This window comes from Gadus morhua, chromosome 1, assembly GCF_902167405.1.
Source record: "Gadus morhua chromosome 1, gadMor3.0, whole genome shotgun sequence".
In the NCBI taxonomy this organism is placed as follows: Eukaryota; Metazoa; Chordata; class Actinopteri; order Gadiformes; family Gadidae; genus Gadus; species Gadus morhua.
The window spans coordinates 19,698,023-19,711,474 of record NC_044048.1 but is presented as its reverse complement, the minus strand read 5'-3'; the positions used below and the strand labels follow the sequence as shown (position 1 = coordinate 19,711,474).

The 13,452-nt window shown below is 51.2% G+C and overlaps 3 protein-coding genes across 3 annotated transcripts in view; all 3 read right to left on the bottom strand.

Annotated features, from left to right (window-relative positions):
* Positions 1-3,959, bottom strand: part of htr6 (5-hydroxytryptamine (serotonin) receptor 6) — an 8,327-nt gene extending 4,368 nt beyond the window's left edge. Inside the window, exon 1 of the mRNA XM_030361182.1 lies at positions 2,856-3,959. Within this exon, the coding sequence (XP_030217042.1) occupies positions 2,856-3,866 (1,011 nt within the window). The 5' untranslated portion in view covers positions 3,867-3,959. The remainder of the gene's footprint in view (positions 1-2,855) is intronic.
* Positions 3,960-6,127: 2,168 nt separating this feature from the next.
* On the bottom strand, positions 6,128-8,482 carry micos10 (mitochondrial contact site and cristae organizing system subunit 10). The gene is made up of 4 exons (XM_030367372.1): positions 8,344-8,482; positions 7,352-7,399; positions 6,489-6,595; positions 6,128-6,347 (listed from the first exon to the last, which is right to left on the bottom strand). The coding sequence occupies exons 1-4, from the start codon at positions 8,405-8,407 to the stop codon at positions 6,339-6,341; spliced, it is 228 nt and encodes a 75-aa protein (XP_030223232.1). The 5' UTR covers positions 8,408-8,482; the 3' UTR covers positions 6,128-6,338.
* Positions 8,483-8,590: 108 nt separating this feature from the next.
* On the bottom strand, positions 8,591-13,442 carry sike1 (suppressor of IKBKE 1). Its single transcript, XM_030361044.1, has 5 exons — positions 13,016-13,442; positions 12,320-12,422; positions 11,423-11,565; positions 10,521-10,634; positions 8,591-9,606 (listed from the first exon to the last, which is right to left on the bottom strand). The coding sequence occupies exons 1-5, from the start codon at positions 13,172-13,174 to the stop codon at positions 9,472-9,474; spliced, it is 654 nt and encodes a 217-aa protein (XP_030216904.1). The 5' UTR covers positions 13,175-13,442; the 3' UTR covers positions 8,591-9,471.
* Positions 13,443-13,452: the final 10 nt, after the last annotated feature.

Genomic DNA, 13,452 nt, shown 5'->3' with positions numbered 1-13,452 from the left:
TATCTCGTGCAGTAAGATAAACGTCAAAACCTATGAGTAACATTTCCTCAACACAAAATATATTTTTTTCCGTGCTCAAACAAAGAACAGAATAACGAACAAGTCATGCTATAAATATCATATCTATTTTAAATAACTACTGATACAACGCACAGCGCAAAAAGTACAGCCGGTCCTTTTTAATTCCTCTAAATGTCACATTCCCCTCATGAGGTAAAAGTGGTGGATTCATTTTGAAAGACCAAAGTGGCCTTCTGCGGCACCTCGTGTTCTGGTGAGAGACACACGGGTCACACCCCAGGTTCTGTCTCACACCCCAGGCCCTGTCTCACACCCCAGGTCCTGTCTCACACCCCAGGCCCTGTCTCACACCCCAGGTCCTGTCTCACACCTCACGTCTTGTCTCATGTGCTGTCTCACACCCCACATCCTGTCTCACACCTACAGGACGTGGGATGTGAGACAGGACCTGGGGTGTGAGACAGGAACTGGGGTGTGAGACAGGACCTGGAGTCTCACACCCCACGTCCTGTCTCACACCCCAGGTGTTGTCTCACAGCCCGTCCACGTCCTGTCTCCCGCCCTATGTCCTGCCTCACACCTAAGTTCTGCCTCACACCCCACGTCCTGTCTCACACCCACGTCCTCTCTCACATCCCACCCACGTCCTGTCTCACACCCCACGTCACATCTCATACCCCACATCCTGTCTCACACGTACATCCTGTCTCACACCCCGCCCACGACCTGCCTCACACCCCACATCCTGTCTCACACCCCACATCCTGTCTCACAACACACACCCTGCCTCACACCCCACATCCTGTCTCACACCCCACATCCTGTCTCACAACACACATCCTGTCTAACACCTCAGGTCAACAACGACCAACCACCGCTATTCTCAGATTAACCTCCATCTCTTTACCTTTTGGTTCTCCTTACTTATCTCGCGCTTGTTATTTTTACTCAAAGCCTAAGAAGCCATTTTCTCTTAACCCCCCCCCCCCCCAGACAGAGTATCAGGTTCGAGTGACAACGTTGAGATGTTGTTCCGAACCGCTAATATCTACAAAGGCTGTCGTTTTAATGAGGGCTTCTCGATTAAGCTTTTAATTACTTTCTCTCATTTGTTTCTTATCTCAACCCTCAACCCCCTTAATTAACCGACACACTCCAGTGTGCTTATAATTTATTCAAAAGCCTGTGTGTGCACAAGTGTGTGTGCCTGAAATTCTGTGCTTTTGATTGAAAGACCCCCCCCCCCCCCCCCACACACACACACACACACACACACACACACACACACACACACACACACACACACACACACACACACACACACACACACACACACACACACATTATCTCCAGCCGATTCTCTTTGTTTACGATTTGTCAAGACAAGACGTGCGACAAATAAGGTGATTACTTTAAAACGAGGAACTGTGCGTCACTTACGGTCAGCCACTCGCTCCCTCTTCCCATGGAACCGTCAAACCTTTTCCCTCCCCTGCATTTCAATGGAAACCTCCGCAAGGGGATTTGAATTCATTTCATAATGCGACGTTGAGACGGCGAACTGTCAGAAGCGTTTGAAGTGGCAGAACGCGCCGGAACATACAGACGGAGAAATTAAGCAGCACCACCTCGCAGTTCTCGACATCCCAACCTGCAGCTCTGTGCTACATGCCATGAACCCCCCCCCCCCTCCCCACGTCTTTCTTCACTCTCCTGTCCCTAAAAAGGAAACAAAACAACACAAAAGCCCATAGAAAAGACTATAAATATGATTGACTGCTTCCCATTCATTCACCTCAGACTAATCAGGCTTAGCCTACTTTTAGTCCCCCGTTACCCCCGTCCTATCCCGCGGGTTATCTTCTCCTTGGAGGGTCCTAGCGTCCCTAATTCCCGCCCTCATCCTCTTAGCGGTTGGGACGTCCCCCTTAGCGGTTGCGACGTCACCCGTAGCGATTGTATTGTCCCCCTTAGCGGTTGTGACTTCACCCTTATCGGTTGCGACGTCACCCTTAGCGATTGCGACGTCACCCTTAGAGGTTGTGAAGTCCCCCTTAGCGGCTGTGACGTCCCCCTTAGCAGTCGCGACGTCCCCCTCAGCGGTTGTGACGTCCCCCTTAGCGGTCTTTACCTCACCCGTAGCGGTTGTGATGTCTCCCTTAGCAGGGCGATGTCGCCCTTAGCGGTCTCAACGTCACCCATAGCAGTTGTGAAGTCCCCCTCAGCGGTTGTGACCTCACCCTTAGCGGTGGTGACCTCACCCTTAGCGGTCTTTACCTAACCCTAAGCGGTCTTTACCTCACCCTTAGCGGCGGTGACCTCACCCTTAGCGGCGGTGACCTCACCCTTAGCGGCGGTGACCTCACCCTTAGCGGTCTTTACCTCACCCTTAGCGGCGATGACCTCACCCTTAGATGCGGTGACCTCACCCTTATCGGCGGTGACCTCACCCTTAGCGGTGGTGACCTCACCCTTAGCGGTCTTTACCTCACCCTTAGCGGTGGTAACCTCACCCTTAGCGGCGGTGACCTCACCCTTAGCGGTCTTTACCTCACCCATAGCGGCGGTGACCTCAACCTTAGCGGCGGTGACCTCACCCTTAGTGGCGGTGACGTCACCCTTAGCGTCGGTGAACTCACCCTTAGCGGCGGTGACCTCACCCTTAGCAGCGGTGACGTCACCCTTAGCGGTGGTGACCTCACCCTTAGCGGCGGTGACCTCACCCTTAGCGGCGGTGACCTCACCCTTAGCGGAGGTGACCTCACCCTCAGCGGCGGTGACCTCACCCTCAGCGGCGGTGACCTCACCCTTAGCGGCGGTGACGTCTCTCTTACCGGCGCGCTGCAGGAGGCGGTGGGCTCCTGGTGGCTGTAGTCGTCCCCCTCCTGCGGCGGGCCCCTGGGGGCCCCGGCGGCGGGCCCCGGGGACGGCGGGCGCGACGGCGCCCCCAGGTACTGGTGGGGCAGCGGGGGGTGGCTGAGGGCGGCCACGCGGCGGGCCTGCCGGCGTGCGGCCAGCAGGATGCGGCAGTAGGTGAAGCAGATGGCGCCAGACGGCAGGAAGAAGGTGAGCACCGACGCCACCAGCGCGAACGGCAGCGTGACCTGCAGCCGGCACTGGAAGGCCGGGGCCCCGGGGCCCCCCGCCAGCAGGAAGTAGGGCGGCGGGTACGGCGCCGGGGAGCCGTACGACGACAGGCTGGCGTTGCCCCCTTCGCCGCCGCCGAGCACCCCGTGTGTCGGCAGGTGGTGTCCTCCACCACCACCTCCTCCGCCTCCTCCCCCACCCCCTCCCCCGTGGCCCAGGCTGTGCCACCTCATCTCGATGGGCAGGAAGGAGGCGAGCGCGGCCAGCCCCCAGGCGGCGGCCACCAGCAGCAGGGCGCGCGGCGGCGTCATGCGCTGCTTGTAGCGCAGCGGCGAGATGATGAGCAGGTAGCGGTCCAGGCTGATGACGCACAGGTTCAGGATGGAGGCGCTGCAGCACATGACGTCGAAGCAGAGCCACACGGGGCAGAAGGCGGGCCACAGCACCCAGCCGCCGCACAGCACGTTGAGCATGGCGGGCGGCATCACCACCAGCGCCACCATCAGGTCGGACAGGAAGAGCGACACCAGGAAGCAGTTGGAGGTGCAGCGCAGCGAGCGGTGGGCCAGCACCAGGGCGATGAGCAGCACGTTGCCGCACGCCGTCATGAGGATGATGGCGCCCAGCATGAAGGCCAGCAGCCAGGGGCCGCTGCCCGTGACGCCCCACGCGCCGCCGCCAGCGCCCGCCGCCACACCGCCGGCGACGGAGGGCGGGAAGCTGGCGTTCTGGCTCTCCGACGGGCCGCCGGGGTCCATGCCTGGCCTCGGGGGGCCGTCGGAGCCGAGCCGGAAAGGAGGATGAGGAGAGACGGTTGCCGCAGCGATCAAAAGGTGACAAAGTTAGGGCATGGGCGGGGGGATTGGGGGGGGTCGCGCTCCACAGGGGGCGTCCTACTTCCCAACAATACTTTGCTTTTGAAAGGGGGACAGAGAGAGAGAGAGAGAGGGGGACAGAGAGAGAGGGAGGGAGACAGAGAGAGAGAGGGGGACAGAGAGAGAGGGAGGGAGACAGAGAGAGGGAGACAGAGAGAGAGGGAGACAGAGAGAGGGAGACAGAGACAGAGAGAGAGAGACAGAGATAGAGAGAGGGAGACAGAGAGAGAGAGAGAGAGAGAGAGAGGGGGACAGAGAGAGGGAGACAGAGAGAGAGACAGAGATAGAGAGAGGGAGACAGAGAGAGAGGGGGACAGAGAGACAGAGAGAGGGTGACAGAGAGAGAGAGAGGGAGACAGAGGGAGTCAGACAGAGAGAAGGAGACAGAGAGAGGGAGACAGAGAGAGGGAGACAGAGGGAGTCAGACAGAGAGAAGGAGACAGAGAGAGGGAGACAGAGGGAGTCAGACAGAGAGAAGGAGACAGAGAGAGGGAGACAGAGGGAGTCAGACAGAGAGAAGGAGAAAGCGAGAGACAAATAGAAAGCGAGAGAGATACAGCGTCGGCACTCTCACGCAGGGCGTCCTTCCTAAACAGAGGCCACGGGGTTCTTGTTGTAGCGAAAAGTCCCAGCGTCTTCCTCCTCCTCCTCCTCCTCCTCCTCCTCTTCTCCGGGGTTAACAGCTCTGCTCTCCATGACTCACGATCACGGTCGTCTCTCTCTCTCTCTCTCTCTCTCTCTCTCTCTCCCGGGAGTGAGAAACCTTCAGGCTCTGTTGTCACCTCCTCCTCCTCCTCCTCCTCCTCCTCTTCCTCTTCCTCCTTTGCCCCCAGGCGTCGGGGAGCTCTCACCCGCGCGGCGCGCTCCGTGGCCCCATGCTGCTGGCCGGTGTCGCTGCCTGCTCTGCCTGCTCTCGGGCGCGGAGACACTGAGACGCTCTGCCGCTCGCTGGGGGCTCTCAGCTCGCCGGCGTGTCACCGCGACGACCGCCACCCAGGGGGAGGGCCCAGCGATGAGGTGGGCTGCTCCCGTTTAAGCGTGACCGAACGGTGGAGGGGAAGGAGTGTGGGGGAGGAAAAAAGTGTGAGAGAGAGAGGGAGGGAGATTGAGAGAGGGAGAGAGAGGGACAGGAGGGAGGGAGAGAGATGTGATGGAGAAAGAGAAAGAGAGAGGGAGAGATGAGATGAAAAGATGGAGAAGGGAGAAGGAGACAGAGAGAGGGATAGAAAGGGAGGAAGAGAGGAGATGAAAGGAGAGAGAATAACTAGGAGACTATGGAGATGGAATGGGAAAGAGGGAGGGAGTGGGAAACATCCCAAAATATGCTCAGAACGCGCCTCAACTCCCCCAAAGCGCCCGCGGTCCCATCAGATCTTTATTTCACCAGCTCCTCAAAGTCTGAAAGATCTCCAGGGATTCTGTCTTCTCTAAACAAGCTAAAAAAAAAGTGCTTCACCGTGAGGGGCTGAGCGAGGAGACAAATCCCTGCCGATGACAACGGAGACGATGCGGGAGAGAGGGGTCCGACGTTGTCGTGCCGGGAGCTATGGCGACGGCCGAGCGGCGCTCGCCTTAATCCCCATGGCGTCCACTCCAGCCATCCCTCCCCCCTCAAGACGTGTGAGAGCTCGGAGGTGTCAAGCCGTTAATGCATGCCCATGCACATTCCCGTCCAAGAAATGCTAATTCCTCGAGGCGTGGGCGACGCGTCCCCATCCCTCCTGCCAACCGGCGGGACCCCTTTGGAACCGACTGGCGGGTGACACATCGAGGCGTGACGTTGAAGGGTTGGACAGACGCCGGGCGTTTGGAAGCTGCTCATTCGGTGGAGCCGGGGACCATTCCTCGGATTGTCCGAATCGAACGTGACGATTTGTGTTTGTGTGTGTTGCTATTTGTGTGGGTTGGTTTTTAGATTTGCCTTTTTTTTTTCCTACAGGGTTTTGAAACACAAAGGTTGAACCGATGAGTCAGGAATGAACGTCGAACACAGCGATAATTAACAGCAACCCGTTAATTATGGAGTTCATTAAAACAAAGCAACCAATTAGTCCACCTTCCACTTGACACACAAGAAAAGCCAGGCGAGTGTTTCATCATTAACTCTTAGGACCGCCTTCCAAATAAACCAGACGAGAGGATGGTCGTTGGTCTTCATGGCTGTTTTATTAGAGAAATACAGGCTGAGTCCGGGGCAGACGTGAACAGGTGAGAGGGGAGGTTTCGTCAAACAAGAGAGTCGCAACGCTTTCTGGACAACAGTGCAAATGGTTTACATCCCAGACAAAACATTGCAATTACAACAATTTCTAAATAAAACTAAACGAATGAAATCTGTCCTTCGATGTCCCCGGTCTACTGCTCCTGCCGAGGGGAGACAAATCAGAGAGCAGAATTAGTGACGCGGCCCTGATAATACTAAGCATTAGCCTTCATAATGGTCTGATAGGGGAGGCCAGTGTGGCATTAGAATTCGGTGGCGTTTTTAATAGCAGGGAGACCGACCTTCACGCTTCCGTGCAGCACATAATGTGATCTCAAGTCGTTCTGACAGTTGGAAGCTGCCATGCCAAGTCCTGTCCCCAAGCCAAATGAGATGGGCCATGTGCGTCCTGAAAAAACACATTTCAGCAACTGTTAGTTCCTGTCCGTGCTCGTATCCAAACACAGCGTTTTATAGGGCTCTTGTTTTACCAACGGGGGTGTGAGGCTGATAAGTCATTACTAAATCAAGTGGCCCACTGCACCTGTGTTCCCATTGGTCGACCTGGGCCCTATACAGTGCGGTACCTTAGGTGTCCCCATTTTGTCGTGGAGTCCGAAATGTGAGTGTACTACAATCTGGTTCCCACTACTAATAATATCCATAAGGCACTTTGTGGGTGTACACCTGTATACACTTATTCCTGCACTATATCCCATGATGCACGGCGGTTTTTCTTTGTCATCGGATTCCACCCATGGCGATATATTTTTAATTGACGTCAACAGCCTCACAACTGGTGGGGGGACCAGAACCAGAACCTGGTCCCTTTGAGATAAATGCGATCAGAGAATATGCACCATGGAGTGTTCAAATAATTGCATAAGTAACAGACCAATGAAGGTAAACATTTTTGTAATGGATGGAATGACATTTATTGTATTGACGTCCACTGTCTCTAAATATAATAGTTGTGTTATGCTTGAATATAAAGCATAAAAAATGTATGATGGTTTAGTGGTGTGTGGTATATGGTTTATTGATGACATGCCATCTCTCATCAGCAGTGCCGTGACAGCTGAGCCAATACCCACCGCTACGAGGTGCTACACTCCCTGCATGCTTCATTCAATGAACGATCAGGCATGCCCCGACTGAGACTTACTTTTGAAGAACACGACCGACAACACGATTCCTAAGCCCAGACCAGCACCTGAAAGAGCAGATCAATGTGTATCGTTCACAAATCTCAGTGTGAGATAATTCCACAATTCAATTTGTTCTATGCACGACTGCAGTGGAATGTTGTTCTGTAATGACAAAGGGTAGAGAACAGTAACACACTAACACAGTGATACAATAACAATACAGTCGGTTACTCTGTAGACAATGGAACTGAGTCCTGCACAAGGACATTAAAGTATGATTCAGCTGTGGAGGTAATGCAGGTGTGTGTCTCCTATATTGTACGAGACTATGAATTGTAGGAGACTATGTATTGTATTGTAGGAGACGATGTATTGTTTCGTATGAGACTATTGATATGTATCGTATAAGACCATGTCTTGTATTGTATGAGACTATGTATTGTATCGTATGAGACTATGTATTGTATCGTAGGGACCATGTGTCGTAGGAGACTGTGTATTGTATCTTAGGAGACTATGTATTGTATTGTAGGAGACTGTGTGGTAGGAGACTATGTATTTTTTCGTAGGAGACTATGTATTTTTTCGTAGGAGACTATGTATTGTATTGTAGGAGACTATGTATTGTATTGTATGAGACTATGTATTGTATCTTAGGAGACTATGATAGCAGTGTTTAGCATTTGGAGGATTGGTTCCCAGTTCATTTCTCTGATAGCCTCTTGATGTTGTTGGGTTATAACCAGCTAGCCAGCTGTCACTCTGAATGAGTTGAGGCTGTAATGAATGGGATAAATACTAAAAACGCTCACCAAACGGGTGACCGGTCAGGGCTGATCATCTGATTGATTTATTTGAATAACCTTCCTTGACCAAACCTCAGAGCACTCGTTGACTTTAGCTAGCCACTTAGCTCCTCGCTAAAGTCAATGACGGGCATGCCTTTTAAAATGAAAGATGTATCAATAACAATACCGCAAAACATGTGAGTAGAATCTGGACCATTTACCGATTTTCACGGCACCATCAGCGAGGCATCGGTCCCATTTCTTTCCAAGCTCCTTCTCAGACATATTTGCAATGGCTTGACTGACTACAATTAATGTCAAATGTAGCTCAATGAACTTGCCACCGGCTATATTCTCGCGATACTTGAATTGGTAAACTAAGTTTCACAATGTCGCCATCTCGCGATAGATGTTATAAATGCCCATTTGTAGGTGTAGATGAAATTTACATTAAACCACTACTTCCACTTCTCCTTTGATAGAAACTTTATTTGAACACAAATGTATACATTTTCATGAAGTCATACAGAATGTTGACCTCATTACCAATTACCTGAGCTGATTGAATACAACTACATAATGTCCAGATGTCTGTTGTTTATCTGACAAAGACTTAAAATGTTGACACTTCCATAAATTAATCAAAAATATGTTGATCAATGGAACATTTGAACACCCCCCACATCCTAATCTGAATAAAAGTATCTAAAAACGTTACACAGACATTATTGAAAGACGTTTATGTGAAACATATGTCATTTGTACAAAACTGTAGCCTACATTTAACAAAATATATCCAACAAGACGCAATATAGATTTCCATACAAACATTCATTACAGTCACCCTACCAGTCATGTGAAATCAACAGAGAAGTGAGACAGCGGCGGATGATAATGCTGGTGTTTAAAAAAGAAGCACTGCTTTCTCTACAACACGGGGACGATACTACAAGGACGCCACGTCCACTAAACGGCCCAACGTACGCGTCTCTGTGCACGTGAGCATAACTGTGGCATAACGGAGGTAGAAACTGTCCTTTACAAAGAAGTCAATGTTTCTCTTTGGCAAAAAACAAAAATATAGGATGATCCACACGTCTTATCCTCAATGTTTCCCATCGCTGGTGTCAATCGCTAGCTTCGATCTCAACTCGGACCCCCGGCCGACCTGGGACTCTCACACAGTCCCTACATACATACAGGTTGATAATATACACCAAGTGAGTGGGTGACAGTCGTCCTCCAGTTGGACCGCTGGTAAGGCCAGGGCCGGGATGAAACGCTGGGGTTTACACTGGTGAGGGGTTCAGAACGGACCAATCCCCTTCCTCCCTGCTGGCCCGTGCTGCTCACTGATTGGCCTCTGCGTCGTCGGAGGGCGGGTCTAGGGGTGCTACCGCAGCAGGTGGGTCGCTGTGCTCTCTCTGGATCTTCACAGAGCTCCGGCTGATCGCCATCAGGTCCCGGAGCTCCTTGTTCTCCATCTGGACAGCATGGAGAACGCCACAGGTTCAATAACTACACAATAAACACGCATGCTGCTTCCTTCATACGGCTGAGTGGCATAGAGGTCACTTGAATCACTGCTCAGTATTCAACTCCAACCTTATGCCAAGTGCACACATTGCTCAATTTAGCTAGTTCACTTTACCGGAAGTTCGACCAATCAACTAGCGATCCGGTTGATATTATAGATGTCCCTTCAAAGCATTCCTTCTCCATTTGTTTCCCTAATTTCCGATCTGGGATTAATGCACGTTGAACCTAGCCTGGCTCCGCCCGCCTACGTACTTCCCGTTCAATATTCATTTCACTTTAGTACTAGGTCTGGATTTGCGTTTAATTCGCGGGTTTTCTGCAGCCAATTTTTTGGCTGTCCAATCAGCAAACAGAGGGAGTGGCTGAGAACAATGACGTTGAGGTTGTGCGCTAGTTTGAGTTGTAGTCAGAAGACGTTTGTATGAGTACCGTCACGAGCAAACGTTAGCGATTGGTTATGGCAGATCCAGAGTGGCACTGGGCAGATCCAATAGTTTTAAACTCCAACAGACACCCGCCTTCAAGTGAGCGAACGTTTGTCAATGGAGAGTGGCCAGACTAGGTCGAACCTTAACCCGATCACAAACATATGTATAAGGGCTGCTAGATTATAGGAAAAATCATAATCACGTTGTAACAGAAAACTTTGAAATTCCGTCTTAGAAATTAGACAAAATGGTCAAAAAGAAAATGTTCCAATCTAAAATAATAACATACAGATATGTATCCAAATGTTCTACCCCTTCTATAAAACATGAAACAAAAAAAGTAATAAAAAAAAAAAAAAGATCGTTTGAGCCCTAATATGCCAGCCCTAATATGTATGCGGTTGAGAGAGAGACAGGGTTTCCCTCCTTACCTCCAGCTGGGCCAGTCTCTGGCTCACCGAGCAGTAGTGCTGATCATCCACCTGCACGGCCCGCCTCATCACCTGGCCCATCTCACAGATCCGCTCCAGCTGCCCCTGCACCTCCTGAAGGCAAAACCACCGCAGCTCAGACCAGACGGCCCGGGGGCTTGGAGATCGCTTTCCTGCATTTCTCCCTCCTCATTTGTACATGTTTTAAATACAGTCCCTCTCCGCCACGTTCTGGTCTTGTCTGGTCTTCCCCCCTCAGGAAATCAAAGTGGAATCTTGTCTCCTCATACAAATATAAATAATACTTTTGAATATTAAAGTCATTTCCTGCGGAAAGTGCGGCGAGTGCTGTAGAGCAAACATGAGGTTGAAAATATGAATTAGTAAAGCCACATAGTTTAAGACGTAAAGAAACGTTAAATGGCTTAAATCAAGTGAAGGGATTCAACCAGAGTCTAAATGGAGTAAACAATGTCAACAAACACACCACCTGTATAGACCTAGCTTAGCTCTATCTGCACTACGACAACATTCCCCTCGTGGATAACCGAGCTGCATCTATCTCTCTTTCGGCAGATACGTCTGTCTTTATTCAGCGCTTTTCTAACTAGTGGCCACTCAAAGCTCTTAATAATATCCTCTAACATTCACCCATTCATACAAACATTCACACACCGACGGCGGTGTCAGCCATGCAAGGCGACAGGCAGCTCGTCAGGAGCAGTCAGGGTGAGGCGTCTCGCTCAGGGACACCTCGACACTCGGCTAGGAGGAGCCGGGGATCGAACTAGCAACCTTCCGGATACCAGCCGACCCGCTCTACCTCCTGAGCCACAAGCCATTATCATTTCAATCCGTCGAGACGGCCGTGGATCTCAAACAGGAATGTCACCCTGGCGTACTTTGGCGTGGTCCTGATGCAGGATGAGCACGGGTTTGGTGTCCAGCTCCTTCTTGCCCATCATCATCTGCAGCATCTGCTTGCGGTAGCGAGCCATGATGAGCTCCAGGGCGTACTGGTGCTCCTCTAGGGACAGCCAGAGCTCTGTGGAGCACGGCGGATCAGTGAACACCAAGGGGCACCATCAGTAAACAAACAGGAAAAAGTTTAAGTGCCAGGATGTACAACACACAATATGAGCGTACATTAAGTGCCAGAACGTACAATATGAGCGTACATTAAGTGCCAGGACATACGACATACAATATGAGCGTACATTAAGTGCCAGGACATACGACATACAATATGAGCGTACATTAAGTGCCAGGACATACGATATACAATATGTGCGTGTACATTAAGTGCCAGGACATAAGACATACAATATGAGCGTACATTAAGTGCCAGGACATACGACATACAATATGTGCGTGTACATTAAGTGCCAGGACATACAACATACAATATGAGCGTACATTAAGTGCCAGAACGTACAACATACAATATGAGCGTACATTAAGTGCCAGGACATACGACATACAATATGAGCGTACATTAAGTGCCAGAACATACAACATACAATATGTGAGTACATTAAGTACAAACACACAATAAGTGTGTATGAGGGGGATTTTTTGGAGAGATGGGGAGGAGAAGGGGCGCTGGGGGGGGGGGTGTCCAGGTGAATTCTGAACAAGTGAGTCTCGTTAGCTTAGCTGCGGGCGCTAAGGCTTGCCGAAGGAGAGAGGCCCAGGTTCCTGTCCCGCGGTGGAGGCTGTCGAGGTACTTAGAATCAGGGCAAGCCGGCCTGACATTGGTGACCGAGGCTGGGACTGGGACAGCGAGGAGGGGAGTGTACCTTTGTTCTCCCGCTGGAGGTCTTTGATCTGGGTGTTCTCCTGGGTCAGGAGGACGTGGGGCTTGTACTTGCTCAGCTCTTGTAGATCGGAGTTCTCAATGGGCTGCGGAGAAGTTGAACGAGAGAGAGGGTGAGGTGTGTGTGTGTGTGTGTGTGTTTGTGTTTGTGTGTGTGTGTGTGTGTGTGTGTGTGTGTGTGTGTGTGTGTGTGTGTGTGTGTGTGTGTGTGTGTGTGTGTGGGGGGGGGTTAGCTAGAGGCTGTATTAGACAGAACCCCCACAGAACTATGGGGGTTTGGCTGGTTCTGATCAACGACCACAGGCTGTGTTGGAGCTACCTTCAGAATCAGAAAGAGTTGTATCGCTAGGTAAGTTTACACATACAAAAGGGTTTTCCTCTGTAATGTTGGGCAAGTGAAGGAAAGGAGATGGATCGGAACTACAGACCATCAGTCTCGGAGACTTTCCTAAACCCCAATACCACTATCATGAGCTATATCGCTGATCTCGACACAAAACTTCACTTTAATGGTGGCCAACTGTATATTTGTTTGCAATCTCCACTTTCAGCCAGTTGCAATCGTGGAAAGGTTAAAACATGTCTCAGAAACTTCCCTTCACACCCATACCGCGATCATTCAAGCAACTGTACATTGGACATTCAATGAAACAAACCTACATTAAACACATCCCCTTACCTTGTCGGGCAAGGCATGCCCCACCTCTCGCATGCTTCGCACCCTGTGACTGAGGGCTCCGGACTGGTCGATCAAGCCCTCCGCGGCGTTGTCGTGCTCTTTCAGCCTCTCCAGCAGGGTACGAGCATCGCCCAGGACCTTCTCCAGGGTGCAGGCCATCGCCCGCCGCCGACACTCCGTTCACGGAACGCAACCTTGAATACCGCAAGCGCCCCTCCCTCACCTTCACCGCGACTGCTCCACGACCCCCCTGTTGCATCCAACGAGGAATATAACGCGAGGTGTTTACTGTTTTGAGCCCTGTGCTGATAGATAAATCAACAAATGTCATGTAATACGGCGGGACGTTGTGTGTGTGAAGTGTGGAAACTGCGATAAGATTTGCGCTGAGAATAACTTTGACATCACTTCCGTGTTTCAGTGAAAAGGGGGCGCGT

What these genes read in the sequence shown, in the direction of transcription:
- micos10 (XM_030367372.1), bottom strand. Translation starts at nt 8,407, where the DNA reads ATGTCTGAGAAGGAGCTTGGAAAGAAATGGGACCGATGCCTCGCTGAT. An exon ending in TGATGGTGCCGTGAAAATCG is followed by an intron (nt 7,400 to 8,343) that starts GTAAATGGTCCA and finishes CTGCTCTTTCAG; the next exon opens with GTGCTGGTCTGGGCTTAGGA. An exon ending in GTCGGTCGTGTTCTTCAAAA is followed by an intron (nt 6,596 to 7,351) that starts GTAAGTCTCAGT and finishes GTGTTTTTTCAG; the next exon opens with GACGCACATGGCCCATCTCA.
- sike1 (XM_030361044.1), bottom strand. Translation starts at nt 13,174, where the DNA reads ATGGCCTGCACCCTGGAGAAGGTCCTGGGCGATGCTCGTACCCTGCTG. An exon ending in GGCATGCCTTGCCCGACAAG is followed by an intron (nt 12,423 to 13,015) that starts GTAAGGGGATGT and finishes ACTTCTCCGCAG; the next exon opens with CCCATTGAGAACTCCGATCT. An exon ending in TGCATCAGGACCACGCCAAA is followed by an intron (nt 10,635 to 11,422) that starts GTACGCCAGGGT and finishes TTTTGCCTTCAG; the next exon opens with GAGGTGCAGGGGCAGCTGGA.